Below are 19,033 nucleotides of genomic sequence, written 5' to 3'. Positions count from 1 at the left end.
TTCTTTCTTTCTTTCTTTCTTTCTTTCTTTCTTTCTTTCTTTCTTTCTTAGAAAGAAAACGGCGTTTCAGAAGCCCAGCTGTTCAAACCGACCTGGCTAGCTATTCAAGTCAGTGACTTCTTTGCTTCGGGCTGTTTTATTTCCCCTGTTTTATACCACAGTTTTCTCTGAAAGGTTTAAATTCTCTTTTGACTCACATTAGAGGAAAGAGTGTATTTTCCAATCATACGTTAGCCATCATAGGTGAGAAATCCATTCACTTCTAAGATCAGGTATAATGTCAAGGAAAGCAGGCTAGCACAAGTTTATTGACAGGGAAGTGAAGAGAAAACTTAGCAGAAATAGGTAAGACTCCGCTATAAACCTTCTTATATAGACAATACCATAAATTATGTTTTCTCAGTGCTCTTTGTCCCTCCCTATAACACCAGTATAATGCCAAATAGCCGTTTGGTCCTTGATGATTAACCAAGTGGATCTAATTTATAAAAAGTATATCACTATTTTTTTTATATACTTTGTAGTTGTAAATAAGGCTTTCTCAGATAATGCCCCACAGTTTCAGGAGTCTTTTGGTTTTGTTTTCATTACAATATAGCAAAAATAATAAGCAACAGACTTTTATTGCTAATAATACTTGGCAAAAATGGAAACGTGTCAATACTTTGCTGCTTTCATTAAATCAACACATTTGTTTCACAATATGCTTTGCTGTGACTATTTTCAAAGAAAATACATCTGAGGTTAGACTGCTAGGAATTTTAAATAACACACTTGTATGACAGCATCTTAGGATGGGTAGAAAGTGCCAAGCATCGTATTATTATCCCAGTCTGTTACGCAGAAACTCCCCTTTCCCTTACTCCCTTCCAAGATTAGCGCTGTGGAGCTTCGCGGACTACAAGGCCTGGGAGTGAACATTCTGATACAAATGGCCCTAGCAAGGCTCTGTATAGGAAGAATATTGTTAATGTTTTCACAGAGTGGTTACATAAGGAAAAATTATATAACTGTGAAAGTATATGTTTTCTAAAAAACAAGTAAAAAGAAACTTACTCTTTTTCACATTTCTTAAAATTTTCAAACTCTACAAAAATGAAAAGGAAAATGTTAGTTTGTTTTCCTATGAAATCCAAAATACTTTAATCAAGTAAAAATATAGACTTCAGTTAAAAGGATTATTTCCTTAAAAATAGCCATCAAATGCACAAAATTATTTTTCCATCTTCCTCTTTTAATTCAGTGCAAAGTCTCCACTTGATTTTATCTTGCTGTTTTTTCCCATCCACATAAGAATCACCCTATGTCTTTAGAAGTAGTGGTATCAAAATATCAGAGAAAAAAGGAATTCCTACTTTTCTTCTTTATTATGGGCCATTCTAGAAACCACAATGGCTTCTGAAGGTAGCTGTGATACACAGCCATTCCCATTCTAGCCAAGAACATCTGCCCGTCATTCTCTGAACTAAATTTACTCCATACTGTTACCATGCTACTTCCTTCTCCAACCATTCAGCTAACCCCACTCTGCCTCCTTTATGGTGAAATCCCTAACTTATCTCTTCCAGGAACTGACCCATATTTCTTCTTTTCTTCACATACATCGGCATGTATGGTTTTAATCTGTTCCATAGTATTTTGCTGTTTTTGATATTTTCATGTCGTTTCTCATATAAGCATTCTATTCCAATGGATTAACTGTCCTCTTTTCAAGGACAGGTAGTTATCCTTTATGACATTTCTATTTTCCAAACACCTAACAGAAGTGTATTTTTCTATGTAATAGATATTTAATAAATTCTTTTGGGGGAAATTTTTATTTAAATTTTTAAAAATAAATCATTTATTTATAATTCAAAATACTGTAGTCAAAACGTTCCCATCTTTATTTTCCATCTTCCCAGTTTCTGACCCTCTCTCCCCAGATAACCATTATTGTTCATTTCTTATGTATCCTTCCAGAGTCACTTATAACATATAATACAAATATAGATCATATTTTCTACCTTTTAAGGAAAAGTTAATGAATTATAAATAAATACACCAAGAGAGTCCTCGTTCCTTTTTTAACTATATAGTATTTCATTATATGCATATGCTATGATTTATGATTTATTTAATCATTTATCCTAATGATTAATAGTCTTGTTGTTCCCAAACAGCTGTTCTTATAAATAATCTAATTTCCATCTTGATTCTGGCAGCAGGGGAGGGGTGGAGGGTGTGAACACCTTCAGAAATGGAAAGACTCTGGCATGTTTCTTAAAACTCCCATCTTCTTTACCTTAGTCCTTGTGAAACCTTTTCCAGGAGTCTTCAATGTCTGTTTTGAAGATGTTGAATTTTCCATGGTATTAGGACAGCTAGTAGAATAATTCTCTATAGGCTGAGCCTGCATACCTTAAAAAAAAATGTTTTGTTGCATAGCTTTTTAAGCCTTTGGGATATATATAGTTATATATTCAGTAATTCTTAGCTTGGCTTTTTTTTTTTTTTTTGCATTATTTTTACAATACTTTATGGGTTTTTTTTCATGTATTATTTTTATGGCTAAATCATTCTTTATACCTTTACCATTTAGGTCCTACTTTATTGTTAATCTTTGCCTCATTTTTATAGCTTTTTTGAGAGGGATGTACTGTCACTTACAATCTTCATCAGCAAGAATGAAGGACTCCAGGGTTCTTTCTGGGAGTGGAGGGGGAGGGGGAGAAGAACGATCTTGATGTAGATCTGTGATAAGAAGAGTAGACGACAAAAGAAAACAAAACAAAAATCCATCAATTAAAAGAAGTCAAAACCCCTTTTTGGTGTTGTATAACTTTTCCAACTTTTCAATATTAACCTACAACAAGCAAATAAAAAAATAATCGGCACAATAACTGGAACCTCAAGGATTTTGTTGTTCTAGCTTTTTAGCCAATGAGCTTATCCTGCATCAAAAACCTGTACTCCCTTAGAAAAGTAATTTTCCAAAGAAACTGAACTTGAAATTAATTAAGCTTCTAGTTCTAACCACCACTGTACATAGAACCCGGGGGATAGCGTAACATGTTAATAAATAAAACCATGAGAATACAAAGAACAAAAATCCAGAATATTCAGTCTTTAGGACAAATGATCCATGCTCTTCTACAAATAAATGGCACAAGGAAATATAAAAAGGAGGGAAAACTGTTACAGATTTTAAAAGACTTAACGAATATATAAACCAAATGCAATGTGTAGACTTCGAATCCAGATGCATATAAACCAACTATAAAAAGACATTTTTGAGGCAATTTGAGAAAATTGAATAAAATCTGGATATTAGATCATATTAAGGGATTACTGTTAATTTCATTGGGGTGATTATGTTATTATGGTAGTCTTAAAATATGTTTGGAATTTTCCATGGTATAAAGAATTTTAAATAATAGAGCTATTTTCCCACAATCTAAGTCCTAAAGATACAAAGGGTGTATGATAATCTCATTATACAGTGCTGAGTATAATTACATACTATATTAACGTCTTTTGAAACTGAAAATGTGGCTCAGTGTTAAGAGTTTCACCTACCTTTGGTCTTTGGGTTCTTTAGGCCTTAGGATTTGTCTCTAAAGCAAGTCCTTCTATTTCTTTCTTATACACCGGGTGATAAACAAAAGTAAAGTACAACCCTTATTTCCAGCACCTAATATAATAACTGGCATACAGTAGGCACTTAATAAATGGTAACTACTCTGAAGTTGCTTATCGTCTTCCAGTTTGCTGTTAGGAAATACATCGAGAACTAAAGCTTACTTGCGGTTAATGCTATCCTGGCAAATATCCTCCTAAAATACCACTTTCATTTTATTTCTCCCTTGATGAAGAAACTACAATGCTTATTTCTTATTGCATGAAGTCTAAATTCTTCTGCCTAGCTCTGTGTGTGTGATAGAATGCGCATAATAAAATTTGCTATTTATGACAGTCCATTTACAGTGTTGTGCAGCCATCACCACTACCTATTTCAAAAACATTTTCATCACCCTAAAAAGAAACTCCATACCCATTTAGCAGTCACTTCCCATTCCCACCAGATTAGACTGGCAACCACGAATCTGCTTTCTCTAAATATAGATTTCCTTGACCTAGATATTTTATCTGCCTAACTTTAAAATCCTTCAGAATCTTTCCACATTTTATCCAAATTTATTTTCCATAGTTCCCAGAATAGATCTTCTATTGCAATTAAATTAACCTACCCACCATTTCTCTATACTCATCATGCTTATTTCTACCTTTTAAGTCCATGTTACCCCGATCTCAGCTCCTGGAATTCCCTCCTTTTTTTTTTTTTTAAAGATTTTATTTATTTATTTGACAGAGAGAGAGACAGCCAGCGAGAGAGGGAACACAAGCAGGGGGGGTGGGAAAGAAAGAAGCAGGCTCCCAGCGGAGAAGCCTGATGTGGGGCTCGATCCCAGAACGTTGTGATCACACCCTGAGCCGAAGGCAGACACTTGACGACTGCGCCACCCGGGCGCCCCTGGAATCCCCTCCTTTTACCTCTGTCTACCCATATTCTTAAATTTCTTTCTTCTTCTACTCAGTGAAGCCTTTCCTAACCACTCCAGTGATACCTCTTATTTTCCAGACTCCTGCTGATTATAATCAGTCCACACAGATTATCAGTTAATGGTTCCAGGTAACTAGTATATTTACATATACTAGTATACTAATATACTAATACTAATTTTGCCTACCCAATTTAAATATAAACATTAAATAGTACGCTTTCTTATATATCCTGACTGTTCTAACACTGTATAAAGCATATAGAACTTGCGTAGGAATTGCTCATTTAATAACTGTCTAATAAAAATGGTAATAGGTAACATTTAATGAGAGCTTTTTATTTGAGAACCACTGTGTTAAAAGTTTTATATGCATTGTCTCACTTAAACCTTACAAAAACCTTCTAAGAAACAAGTTCTATTATCCTCATTTTATAAATGAGGAAAATCAATAGAGAAAGTATATAATTTAATCAAGGTTATGCATTTTGATAACTACTAGTAGGCTAAAGATTTGAATTAAATCCTATCTGACTCCAAAGCCTATGCTCATTAACCTCTATGTTAAACTATCTATGTAATTTGAATACTATGTTCATATGAATAATTATGCTAAGGGCAACTACCCCCTGTTATAATGTATGTAAAGTACCTATATGTACCCAATACATGAGCTGTGGATGTTGTTATTTGATGTATAAAACAAGCAAAACTGAGGCATCTGGGTGGCTCAGTCAGTTAAGCATCTGCCTTCAGCTCAGGTCCCAGCTCAGAGTCCCAGGAGTCCCAGGACGGAGCCCCCATGGCGGGCTCCCAGCTCAGCAGGGAGTCTGCTTCTCCCTCTGCCCCTCCCCTTGCTCCTTTCTCTCTCTCTCAAATAAATAAATAAAATCTTAAAAAAAAAAACAAGCAAAGCTCAAGAAAGTACTGGAGAAGCAACAGCAAGTTAAAGAGCTAAAGAATCACACTGCTAACAATGATAAAACCTATAAAATAGAAATGTTGCAAAGTGTTAAGAGATTCTATTTGAAATAGTTGTTTGGTTTTTTTTTAAGGATTATATATCAAGGAGCGGAATTCTAAAATCCTGTGTTTTCCTTGTCCTTGACCAAACAAAACTCCAAACCTGGGAAAATCAGAAATAAACCAATAAATAGTGAGAGCTATTACGGGAACAATGCCATCTCCTGAGGTGAATTACTCTAAATTTAATGAGTCATTCTTATAGCATAAATTCTTAGGGCTACATGTCATGTAAAGCCAGGGGAAATTTTTTACCTGATTTGGGGCTCCGGAGTTTTACACTCTGAAAGAAAGAAAGAAGAGAAAAGTAAAAGAAGAACGCGTATACAAATTTACAAACTCAAAGCAATAAAAGGCATTTTGGAAAGCATATTTCATATACTTAAAGAGACAAGTGTTGACGTTATTTTTCCTAATTTGTAAGTGCACTCAATTATGAAAAGGCATCCTTAACTCTTATAGTGCTTTACTCTCTTTTTGTAAGTTTATTTCTTTCTTTCCTTTTTTATAAAGAAAGCTCATGAATTTTTAAAATTTTTAAATTATTTTTTAAACTTCAAGTATAATTAACATATAGTGTTATATTAGTTTCAGGTGTAAAATGTAATGATTCAACAATTCTATACATTACTCACTAAGCGCCGTTCACAATAAGTGTTCACTATCACCTTCACCTATTTGACTCATGCCCCACCTACCTCCCCTCTGCTAACCATCAGTTTGTTCTCTATAATAATGAGTCTGTTTTTCTGTTTGTCTCTTTTTTCTTTGCTCATTTGTTTTGTTTCTTAAATCCCACATATAAGTGAATCATATGGTATTTGTCTTTCTCTGTCTGATTTATTTCACTTAGCATAATACCCTCTAGGTGCATCCATGTTCTCACAAATGGCAAGATCTCATTCGTTTTTATGGCTGAGTAATATCCCATGATATGTATGTGTCTGGTATACGTGTGTATGTGTGTATACATATATATGTCATATCTTCTTCTTTATCCATTATCTGTGGATGGGCACTTGGGTTGCTTCCCTATCTCAGCTATTATAAAGAATGCTGCAGTGAACATAGGAGTGCATGTATCTTTTCAAATACCCAGTAATGGAATTACTATGTGATGTGGTAATTCTATTTTTAACTTTATGAGGAACTTCCATACTGTCTCCCACAGTGCCTGCACCAGTTTGCATTCCCACCAACAGTTCACGAGGGTTCCTTTTTCTCCACATCCTCACCAACTTGTTTCTTGTGTTTTTGATTTTAACGATTCTGACTGGTGTGAGGTGGTATCACATCGTGATTTTGATTTGCATTTCCCTGATGATTAATGATGGGCATCTTTTCAAGTCTATTGGCTATCTGTATATCTTCTTTGGAAAAATGTCTATGCATGTCTTCTGTCCATTTTAAAAATTAGATTATTTAATTTTTTTTTTTTTTTGGTGTTGAGTTGTGTAAGTTCTTTGTATTTTTTGGATAGTAACTCTTGACCGAATGTATCATTTGCAAGTATCTTCTGCCATAACCTTATGGTGATTTTTATATGTCATGGCAATTGGTCCTAAACTGATCCTTTTCTAATTTATTTCCTTCCTACTAAGAACATTTCCCAGAAAATTTAATTGGAGGTAAATTGTTGAAATTGAAATTACTTCATGACGTTGGAAAAGGAGTGATTGTTCTTGACTCTTAGCAGTTGTTAAGATAAAGACCATTACATGTGGGTGTATTATTAACAATAATAATTACTAATATATTAAAAGTGTAATTGAAAAGATAGAGAATGTTTGCCTACCAGCATTGCAATTGTAGGCACTTTAAAAATGTTTGTTTAGTCAATTACTTTTCTGATTTTTGAAATTTTAAGGTAGCTGGTTCATAGAATATATACAAACATGTAACAGATTATTGAAGTGTAGATTTTACTTCCGGGAGTGGGGAGCATTATTCTGAAAAGTTTATCTTAAATAATACGGACATCTGTCGGTCAAAAAATTATTCTCTACAATATATTATCACAGCAGCACGATACAGCCTACCAAATGACTACTGTGAACAGGCTACCCACTTATGAAACGTTTATTTTTGCCTTAACTGTCCTTTAGCAACCAGCTCAAATATTTCCTCTTTCACTAAGCCTTCCTTAGTCACTTCCAACTTGAAAGTTTCTTAAGGGCAATAACTGTGTCTTATTCATCATCTATCCCCACATCCTCTAGCACATTGTTTTATAAGGAGTACCTGCTTTGCATTTATTGAGTGGTGGGTGTTAAAAATACAAGGAGTAGGATTATGGTCTGTTGAATCCAGATAAGTAGAAAAAAAAAGGAAAAAAAGTTATGGACCTTAGTTGGTCTAAGTCTCACAGTGTCATCAGATGTCTTTGACTCGGATGTTCCGCTCCATTCCAGCGATGTTCCAACTTTTGCCTCCACAGCTGAAGATAAGGATTTGGGATCATTCAGTGCGAATTCTCCTGAAAGAAAGTAAATATGGTCCAGTTCTTAGGAGTGTCGTAATTCTTTTAGAACAATGCAAATGTTACTCAGTAACAGCACACAGAACATTGACAGGACCGGAGAAGTATTCTAGTTAATCCACTTTATTTTACACTTACTGGACTGTACTCACCAGCTTCCTCCAGGACGATAAAAGATTCAGGCGTCCGCTCAGGAAGTGGAGGGGGGACTTCATCGTCTATCCTTGGAGAAGTTGCTATCCCAAACGCCAGAAATAGAACCATAATTTTTCATTAGAAAAATCCAAAGGAGGGGCGCCTGGGTGGCACAGCGGTTAAGCGTCTGCCTTCGGCTCAGGGCCTGATCCCGGAGTCCTGGGATCGAGCCCCACGTCAGGCTCTTCCGCTGTGAGCCTGCTTCTTCCTCTCCCACTCCCCCTGCTTGTGTTCCCTCTCTCGCTGGCTGTCTCTATCTCTGTCAAATAAATAAATAAAATCTTTAAAAAAAAAAAGAAAAATCCAAAGGAAATTCTTTTATTTAAAGACCTATTTATTTATTTGAGGGAGAGAAAGAGAGAGAGGGAAAAAAAATCACGAGCATGAGTGGGAGGGAGAGAGACTCTCAAGCAGACCCCACGCTGAGCATGGAGTCATATGTGGGGCTCACCATCTGAGCCAAAACCAAGAGCCATCGGATGCTTAGCCCCCTGCGCCACCCAGGTGCCCCGCCAAAGGAAATTCTTATATTCTAACCTTGATGTAAAGTCCATCAAGCATCATTACCATACTTAAGCTGCTATGTGTTTACTTGAGGAAAAAGCAAAATAAATTCTGCCATTTTAAGTCGCCAACCCAGGAGGGTTTGCTGCTTTTTCAAAATGTATTATTTCTTTTAAAGGCCCCCAAAGTATTTTGATGGAGTCACTGAGTGCCGGTTAACATAATATAAAACATTATATCAATCTGGGAAGTTTTGAATTGTTTTCTATACAGCCCTTTTGTTTTATGTAGAATATACAATAAAGCATGATAAAGCACTTTGAAATATGCCAAGGATTCAGTTACAGAGTAGGAAGACGTATAAAGATTTCAGTATCTCTTCTTCATTCTACAGTGAAGAATATGGGTGTTTTTCCTTTTTATAAACCAATGGTATAACAAGGTTTTCTATTTTTCTACAGAAAAATTCCCAATTTTTATAGAAAAAATTCAAATGCTATTATAAGAAACTGCCACCAGGTGGCACGCATGTCCACGATCCTACAATCCCTAAAGCTAGGATTTGCTTTTAATGCTGATGCTCAGAGAAGTTTAAGGTATTGAGTGTATCTTTAAAAAAAAAAAATCCTTTGAATTATAAAACAAGATCAAAGTACATAAAATAAAGAAGGACTAGATCCAGATAAAATATTTTTGTAACAAACTACACATCCACACATCTGTCTACTAAGAAACACCGTACAATAAATAATGTTAGAGGGAAAAAAAAAAACCTTTCTCTGCTTCCTAGTCAGGTAAAATGTTATTTATAAATTTCTGATAATATACCTGGAGAGTTAAGCTTGCTCTTTTCTTCACCTTCTTCCATATCAAGCAATTATAATCCTCTCTAGCAGGACATTTATTTCTACTTTCAAACCACTCAATAAAACAAAAACAAGGTGCGTAACATGCAACAATCCAGGATTATAAAAGCAAAAAAGTGGGAAAGTAAAGGTGTCTATAAGATGAAAGTCCCACCCAGAATACTAAATGCACTTTCTCATCTACTACGTAATCATACAAGGATGGGAAGAAACAGGTCCGCCTCTTCCAACTCCTGCAGGAAGAGAATTCAATTCTTAGCGATCTGTTTAGTTCAGTGCAGCCACATGGGTGAGCAATAAAAGCCCTATGGTGGCTGCGGATCAAATCCTTCCTGCTGTTCCTTTGGAAGTTGCTTCTGCATCGCAAGGGTAAATTGTGGACCTCTGATACACATTCCGGGGAACGGGGACTGCCTTCTTTAGGGACACTCTTGCTGGCATAGAATCCGCACCAGCTCTGACTGCCGCCATTGCTGCCTGTTTCAGCCACCATTACATGTTTGCTATTGCTATGTTTTAACTTACCACACCATGAAAACCCTTTCCTGGAGGAAAAGGAAGAAGGAGAAAGAAGCGGAGAAAGACAAGAGGGAGCATAAGAAGAAACCAAATCTTCTGTAGAAACAGAGTGAAATCTCAAATGCCATATAAACGTCCAAAAATAACTTACCTACTACCGCTGTCTCTGGGTTCTGTGGGGGGCAACTACTTGGAGGACTCAATGCTAAAGAATCATGGGAATTGTAACAAGGAAAGAGGGCTGTAGAAGGTGCTGGCAATGAGGAACAAGGTAAAACGTTTCCATCTGCCTTCTCAGGTAAATCGGGAGACATCTTAGAAGCAGCACTACTTGGAGACAATGATAAGAAATAAGGATCTTCTAAAGACATATAAGAATGTACATTAAGAGCACAAGAGTCCGGCCGCTTTTTATCAGAGGCATTGCACATTGGGTGCTGAGAGTCCGAGAGCAGTGAATAATTCAGTTCTGCTGAAGAAACATGCCTTGCTTTTTGAGCCTGCTCAAGACGAGAGTTGTGTGGTTGAGATTCCAAACAAGAAACATTTTCCTTGTTGTCCAGCTCCTGGGTGTCTCTGTGTTGTACCAGCTCAAAGGGAGTTGATTTGGTCCGCATTATCGGTCCCTTTGAATTAAAATGCCTTCCTGCGACATCAGCAGGTTTAGAATTTGGACACGCTCCAAACAAAATGGCGCTCCAGTCTAAACTGTGATGCTTCTGAAGAGGCTCCCCAACTACTGGAAACGCCTTTGTCTCCCAATTCGTGGTTGTGTCAGCATTTTTGTTACAACTACAGTTTAGCTCCAAGAGGTCAAAAGCACTGCCCTGTTCGGCAGGATGCAAAACTAACCCTTCCTGTTCACGTCTGTCAGAAGTCCTGAGGTCAAAGGAAGAAGCTTCCTCACTTTTCACCCTTAGCCTTTGTTTGCTTGGTTGCTTCATCTTTGCTTCTCTTATGCCACTGAAACAAAAAGAAAGTAATGATGACACCGCACCCCAAACTGGTCTCTTCTTAGCATCACAATGAGTTATATGCATGAGATTTGCCCTCCACCCTGACAGAATTAGACAACATTGGGGTACGTAAAATTTTTGGTAAATTAGGAGAATAAGACTTACCTTTTTGGTAAATTAGGAGAATAAGACTCTGTTTCTAGAGTGGGATTTTGCTCAAGAGCTGAATATTGTGCTTGAATCTTCAAGAGAAATAAGGAAGACACTGGTTTTTAGTGAAGAAATAGCAATGAGATATTTTAACATTCATAAAGTTGAGAAGTTATTTTTCAAAGAACATAGAGATTTTAAATCATTCATGAAAGAGATGAGTTTCCAAAATATTGCACCCAACAAGAACCTGTTCACATATCAAGATCAAAGGGATCCAAATAAAGGATTAATAGTGTTCTAGAAGCTAGAAAGTGTTTACTCCTGGTATCAAATGTGGAGTTTTAACATGTCTTTGAGAGTAACTTTACTCTTACGAACAATCTACCTTCAGAAATCACATCATCTCAACCCTTAAATTAGTAAGTGCTTATTAGGTCCTCACACTTACCTAGTTCTACCTCTTTCTTCCTTACCATGCTCTAGCTATACTGGTTTTCTTGCCATTCCTTAAGCATGCCAAACTTGTTTCCAGTTCCAGACTTTTACACTTACTATTCCCTCTGATTGAAATGTTCTTGCTCCAGATTTTGCATAGCTGTCTCTTTCTAAGTAATTATGCTCTACTTAAATGTCACCTGCATAAGAAAACCTTCTCTGACCACTCAACCTAAAATCATACTCCCACACACTTGTCAGCCACTTTCTTTTTTTCTTCACAGCAATTATCACATTATGAAATACGTTACGTAGACTCTTAGATACCACCAATTTGTAAAATATATGCTGATTTTAGAAATGTTTAAATATATTTTTTTAAATGTCATCAGCCTTTGTAAGATTCCACCTGTTATGGGTTTAATTATGACTCTTAAAAAGATGTGTTGAAATCTAACCCCTGATATCTGTGAGTGTGACCTTATATGGAAATAGAGTCTTTGCAGATGTTATTAGTCAAGATGAGGTCATACTGGATTCAGGTGGGCCCTATCACAATGACTTGCGTCCTTATAAAAAGATAAAACAGAGGCTCAGAGACATCCAGGGAGAATGCCATGTGATGATGGAGACAGAGACTGGAGCAATGTATCTGCAAGCCAATGAATGCCAATGATTGCTGGCAAACACCAGAAACGAAGGAGAAACGAGGAAGACTCTCACTAGAGCTGTGAGAGAAAGCATGGCCTTGCTGACACCTTGATTTTGGACTTCCTACCTCCAGAACTATGAGAAAACAAAATTTTTTAAAAAGATTTTATTTATTTATTTATTTGACAGAGATAAGCCAGCGAGAGAGGGAATACAAGCAGGGGGAGTGGGAGAGGAAGAAGCAGACTCATAGTGGAGGAGCCTGATGTGGGGCTCGATCCCAGAACGCTGGGATCATACCCTGAGCCGAAGGCAGACGCTTAACAACTGCGCCACCCAGGCGCCCCCAAATTTTTTTTTTTAAAGAAGTACTGGTGTGTTGCATCTGAAGTTTAAGATTTTATTTTTTAATTTGACGGAGAGAGTGCACAAGTGCACAAGCAGGGGGAGCAGGAGAGAGAGAAGCAGGCTCTCCACTGAGCAGGGAGCCTGATGTGGGGCTCGATCCCAGGACCCTGGGATCATGACCTGAGCCGAAGGCAGACGGTTAACCGACTGAGCCAGTCAAAGGCCTCAAAAATAAATTTGTTTTCAGTACTCCTTAGTTTGTGATATTTGTTACAGCAGGTCTGGTAAACTGATAAGAGACATTAATACCCACTTTCAATAATGGATAGATCAGAGAGAAGATCAATAAGGAAATAGAGGACAGACATGAACAACACAATAAACCAATTAAATCTAACAGCACATATAGAACACTCCACATTACAACATACACATTCTTCTCAAACTTACGTGGAACATCGTCCAAGATAGACCATATGGTAGGCCACAAAACAAGTCTTGATAAATTTTAAAAGATTGAACACATACAAAGTATCTTTTCCAATTATAATGGATTGAGACTAAAAATTAATAACAAAAGGAAAACTAGAAAATTCACAAATGTGGGTAAATTAATGGGTCAAAGAAGAAATCACAACAGAAATAAGAAAATATTTAAAAGTGAACAAAAACGCAGCATACCAAAATGTATGAGATATAGTGAAAGTGATATTCAGAGGGTATTTATAGCTATAGTTGCCTACTCTTAAAAGAAAGATCTTCGGTGATACACTATATGTTAATTAATTGAATTTAAATTTAAAAAAAGGAAGATCTCAAATCAATAACTTAGCTTTGAACCTAAGTAACTAGAAAAAAAAAAAACAAACTAAACCAAAAGCTAGCTGAAGGAAGGAAATATTAAAGATTATAGCAGAGATAAATGAATTAGAGACTAAGAAAACAATGGAGAAAATCAACAAAACCAAAAGTTAATCCTTTGAAGAATCAATAAAAGTGACAAACCTTAGTTAGATTGACTAAGGAAAAAAGAGAGAACACTCAAAGTACCCAAATCTCAAATTACAGAAATAAAAGTGGGTACATTACTACCAATTTTGTAGAAATAAAAAGTATTATAAGACAATAATATGAACAATTGTACACCAACAAATTGTACAACCTAGATGAAATGGACAAATTCCTAGAAACACATGATCAACCAAAACAGACTCAGGAAGAAATAGAAAATCTGAATAGACCTACAACCAGTAAGTAGACTGAATCAGTAATCCAAAGACCTTCCGACAAAGAAAAGCCAGGACCAGATGGTTTCATTAGTGAATTCCACCTAACATTTAATGAAGAATTAATGCCAGTCTTTCACAAACTCTCCCAAAAAATTGAATAGGAGAGAACAATTGCTAAGACTATGACGCCAGCATTACCCTGATACCAAGGCCAGACAAAGATACTACCAGAAAAAGAAAACTATAGATCCATATCATTTATGATTACTAATGCAAAGTCCTCAACCAAATACTAGCAAACTGAATTCAGCATCATATTAAAAAGATTATATACCATGACAAAGTGGGATTTATTCCCGGAATGCAAGGATTGTTCAACATACAAAAATCAATTGATATAATACACCACATTAATAAAATAAAGGGGAAAACCCCCACACGAGCATGTCAGTTGATGTAGAAGAAAAGTATCTGACAAAATTCATGATAAAAACAATACAGAACATACAGAGAACTCCTAAGACTCAACAACAGCAACAAAAACCCAATTTGAAAATGGGCAAAGGACTTACAGTGACACGTTTCCAAAGATGATATACAAATAGCCAATGAGTACATGAAAAATGTTCAACATCGCTAATCAGGAAAACACAAACCAGAACCACAATGAGAAACCCATATAAAACCATTGGATGGTTACCATAAACAAGCAAACTAAAATAGAAAATTAATAGGATATGGAGAAATCGGAACCTTGTAGATTGCTAGTGGGGACGTAAAATGGTGCAGCTGCTGTAAAAAACAAAACAAAACAAAAAAACAACAGTATGGCAGTGTCTCAAAAAATTAAACATAGAATTATCATATGAGGAGCACCCGGATGGCTTGGTCAGAAGAGCATGTGACTCTTGATCTCAGGGCCATGAGTTCGAGCCCCATGTTGAGTGTAGAGATTACTTAAATAAATACTTAAAACAAATTATCATATGACCCAGCATTTCCACTTCTGCATATATACTCCAAAGAACTGAAAACAGGAACACAAAAAGAGATACACACTCATGTTCTTAGCAGTATTATTCACAATAGTCAAAAGGTGGAAGTAAACCACCTATTCACCAATGGATGAATGGAGAAACAAAATGTGGCATACAATGGAATATTATTTAGCCTTAAAGAGAAAGGAAATTCTGACACATTATGACACTGATGAACCTTGAGGACATTATGCTAAGTGAAATAAGCCAGACACAAAAGGACAAATATCATGTGATCCCACTGATATGAGGTACCTAGAGTAGTCAAATTCATAGACACAGATGGTAGAATAGTGGTTGTCAAAGATGGGGGAAGGAGAGGAAGGAATGGGGAAGTATTATTTAATAGGTATAAAGTTAAGTTTTTCAAGATAAAAAGACTTCTGGAAATGGATGGTGGTGATAACTGCGCTATAATATGAATGTTCATAGTATCATTGAACTATACTCATAGAATTAGTTAAGGTGGTTAAATTTATGTATATTTTACCACAATTTTTTTTAAAGATTTTATTTTAGGGGGAGAGAGTGAGCGCGTGCATGTCTGCGTGCACACATGCAAATGCAGGGAGTAGCAGAGAGGGAGGGAGAGGAAGAGGGAAAGAATCCCAAGCAGACTCCGTGCTGAGCACAAGCCTGACTAGACTTGATCCCACAACCCCAAGATCATGACCTGATCTGAAACCAAGAGTCAATGCTCAACTGACTGAGCCACCCAGGCACCCCTATTTTACCACAATTTAAAAATTTAGGGAAAAATAGTAGGCAAAGGACTTGGATATACATTTGTCCAAAGAAGATATACAAATGTCTGATAAGCTCATGAAAATGATGCTCAACATCAACTACTCATTAGGGAAACGCAAATCAAAACCATGAGCTACCGCTCACACCCATTAGGATGGCTGTTATCTAGAAAACAAAATGAAAACCAAAAACCAGAAAATACCAAGTGGTGGCATGGATGTGGAGAAACTCTTGTGCATTGCTAGTGGGGATGTAAAATTTTGCAGCTGCTGTAAAAAACAGTATGGCAGCACCTTTAAAAACTAATTTTTTTTAGAATCCAATTCCTGGATTCTTCTGGCTATATACCCCCAAAGAATTTAAAGTAGGGACTTCAACAAATATTGGTACACCAATTTTTAAAAAGATTTTATTTATTTATTTGATAGAGAGAGAAAGAGAGCTCATAAGCAGGGGGAGCAACAGAGGGAGAGAGAGAAGCAGGCTCTCCACTGAACAGGGAGCCTGTTGCGGGGCTCAATCCCAAGACCCTGGGATCATGACCTGAGCCAAAGACAGATGCTTTACTGACTGAGCTGCCCAGGTGCCCCTGTACACCAATTTTTATAGCAGCATTAATCACAGTAACCAAAAGGTGGAAACAATTCAAGTGTCAATTGGTGGATGAATGAATAAGCAAAATGTGGGATATACACAATTGGATATTATACAGCCATAAAAAGGAATGAAATTGTGATGCATACTAAAAACAATAGATGAACCTTAAAAACACACCACATGAAATAAGCCAGATACAAAAGAATAAATACATGATTCCATTTATATGATGTACCTAGAATAGCAGTTTTATAGAGACAAAAAGTAGAATAGAAGTTGCTAGGGGTTGTGGTAGGGGGCATGGAGAGTTTCTGTTTGGAACGATAAGAAATTCCTAGAAATAAATGGTAGTGATGATCACGAATATAGCAAAGGTACTTATTGCCACTGCATTGTACACTTAAAAATGGTTAAGGTGGTAATTTTTTCCACTGTGAGACAGTGATATATTTGGCTGCAACAGAAAATATGAATGGAGGAAGTGTTTACTCTTCCTATTTTCTGGTATAGATTGTGTAAAATTCACGGTAATTCTTCCCTAAACATTTGGTTAGAATGCTCAAGTGAAATTATGTGGGCCAAGGGATTTCTTTTTGGGGAGTTTTTAAATGATGAATTCCGTTGCCTTGACTGTTATGGGGCTATTTAAATGATCTATTTCATGTTAAGTTTGTGTTTTATGTGGAAGTAATCCATTTTGTCTAAGTTGTCAAGTATAGATGTGTCCAGTTCATACTATAGTCCTTTATTATCCTTTTGATATCTGCAGAGACTCCAGGGCTCTCCCATTTCACTCCTGATATTGGTCATTGCTATCTTCTTTCTTCCTCAGCAGTCTTCATAGAGGTTTGTCAACTTTATTGATCATTTGACTCTTTCCACTGTTTTTCTCTTTTCAATTTCATTGATTTCTTCTCATTATTTCTTTCCTTCTCTCTCTTTTTTTTTTAAGATTTTATTTATTTATTTGACAGAGAGAGAGACAGCCAGAGAGAGAGGGAACACAAGCAGGGGGAGTGAGAGAGGAAGAAGCAGGCTCCCAGTGGAGGAGCCTGATGTGGGGCTCGATCCCAGGACTCCGGGATCACGCCCTGAGCCAAAGGCAGATGCTTAACGACTGAGCCACCCAGGCGCCCCTCTTTCCTTCTCTTTTCTGTGGGTTTATTTTGCTCTTTTCCTCCATTAGAGTCTTAAAGTGGGAGCTCAGATTGTTGATTTGAGACTTTTACTATTTTCAAATGTTTGCATTTAGGGTGCTATAAACTTTCCTCTCAAAACTGCTGTAGCTCTGTCCCGCAGATGTCAATGTGTTCATTTTTATTCAGTTCTATGTGCGGTTTTTAAAAAAATTTCCCACGAAACATCCTCTTTCACTCAATGGATTATTTAGAAAAATGTAGTTTAGTTTCCAAGTGTTTGGATCTTTTCCTGTTATCTTTTTGTTACTGACTTCTGGTTTGATCCCACTGTGGTCAGAGAATACATTCTGTATGATTTCAATTCTTTTAAATGTTTGAGATTGTTTTGTGGCCCTGAATATGATTGATCTTGGTATATGTTCCATCAGCACTTGAAAAAAAAGATGTGTATTCTTGTGTTGTTGATTGGAATGTTCTATAGATATCAATTTGATCCTGTTGGTTGATCGTGGTGTTGAGTTATTCTATATTCTTGCTGATTTTCCGTTGAGTTTTTCTACCAATCATTAAGAGACGGGTACTGAACTATAACCAGATTTGTCTATTTCTCCTTTCAGTTCCGTCAGTGTTTGCTTCACATATTTTGTAGCTCTGTTTGGTTGATACACACTTAGGACTGCTATTGATGTCTTATTGGTGGATTGATCCTTTTATCGTTATATAACGTCCCTTCCTGCCTAAGAAAATTTTCTTTACTCTGAAGTCTACTTTGTCTGATATTAATATAGATACTCCTGCTTTCCTTTATTTGTGTTTATTTTTATTTTTTATTTTGTTTTTTATTTTTTTGCCATTTAACATTGTTTTACTCTAGCATTAAAGACTCTTCTTTCTTACAGATTATTTCCTTGGAACTCTAGTGGACCTGACTATCGTATGGGTACCCTGGGTTTAGATTCAAAATCTCCCCATAAATCACCCCAACAAATCTTTAGGCCACATCTTTTGAAATCTATTAAAAGATGGATTAACAATTTTCCAAACAATCTATAGACAATAGAATTCTGGCCATAAAGAGTACATTAACTCAATTTACACTACAATAGTCCTGCTGACGTTCTATGATCCTTATTATTTTTTTTCTTCAAATTTTTATTTAAATTCTAGTTAACAAATAGTGTAATATTGGTTTCAGGAGTAGAATTTGGTGATTCATCACTTACATATAATACCCAGTGCTCAACACAAGTGCCCTCCTTAATACCCATCGCTCATTTAGCCCATTCCCCTCCATCAACCCTCAGTTTGTTCTCTATGGTTAAGAGTCTTTCATGGTTTATTTCCCTCTCTTTTTCCCCTTCTCCTATGTTCATCTGTTTTGTTTCCTAAATTCCACACATGAATGAAATCATATGGTATTTGTTTTTCTCTGACTGACTTATTTCACTTAGCATAATACACTCAAGCTCAATCCACATTGTTGCAAATGGCAAGATTTCATTCTTTTTGATGGCTGAGTAATATTCCAGTGCACGTGCCTAAACACACACACACACACACACACACACCACATCTTCTTTATCCATTCATTAGTCAATGGACATTTTGGCTCTT

The 19,033-nt window shown here is 36.3% G+C and overlaps 1 protein-coding gene across 4 annotated transcripts in view; it reads right to left on the bottom strand.

Moving 5' to 3' along the window:
- Positions 1–19,033, bottom strand: part of PTPN22 (protein tyrosine phosphatase non-receptor type 22) — a 55,418-nt gene that overhangs the window by 8,845 nt on the left and 27,540 nt on the right. For 3 of the 4 annotated variants that reach the window (XM_040626882.1, XM_008697762.2, XM_008697763.2), the window contains 8 exons: positions 11,249–11,325; positions 10,279–11,090; positions 8,196–8,279; positions 7,910–8,040; positions 5,820–5,847; positions 2,650–2,733; positions 2,285–2,400; positions 1,057–1,087 (listed from right to left, as the gene is read on the bottom strand). In XM_040626882.1, the coding sequence (XP_040482816.1) occupies positions 1,057–1,087; positions 2,285–2,400; positions 2,650–2,733; positions 5,820–5,847; positions 7,910–8,040; positions 8,196–8,279; positions 10,279–11,090; positions 11,249–11,325 (1,363 nt within the window). The remainder of the gene's footprint in view (positions 1–1,056; positions 1,088–2,284; positions 2,401–2,649; positions 2,734–5,819; positions 5,848–7,909; positions 8,041–8,195; positions 8,280–10,278; positions 11,091–11,248; positions 11,326–19,033) is intronic. The other variant, XM_040626881.1, reaches the window with a different exon arrangement.

Source organism: Ursus maritimus, unplaced genomic scaffold (genome assembly GCF_017311325.1).
Source record: "Ursus maritimus isolate PB19 unplaced genomic scaffold, ASM1731132v1 scaffold_12, whole genome shotgun sequence".
In the NCBI taxonomy this organism is placed as follows: domain Eukaryota; kingdom Metazoa; phylum Chordata; class Mammalia; order Carnivora; family Ursidae; genus Ursus; species Ursus maritimus.
The sequence above is the reverse complement of the archived record's forward strand: the minus strand, read 5'-3'. Positions and strand labels throughout refer to the sequence as shown.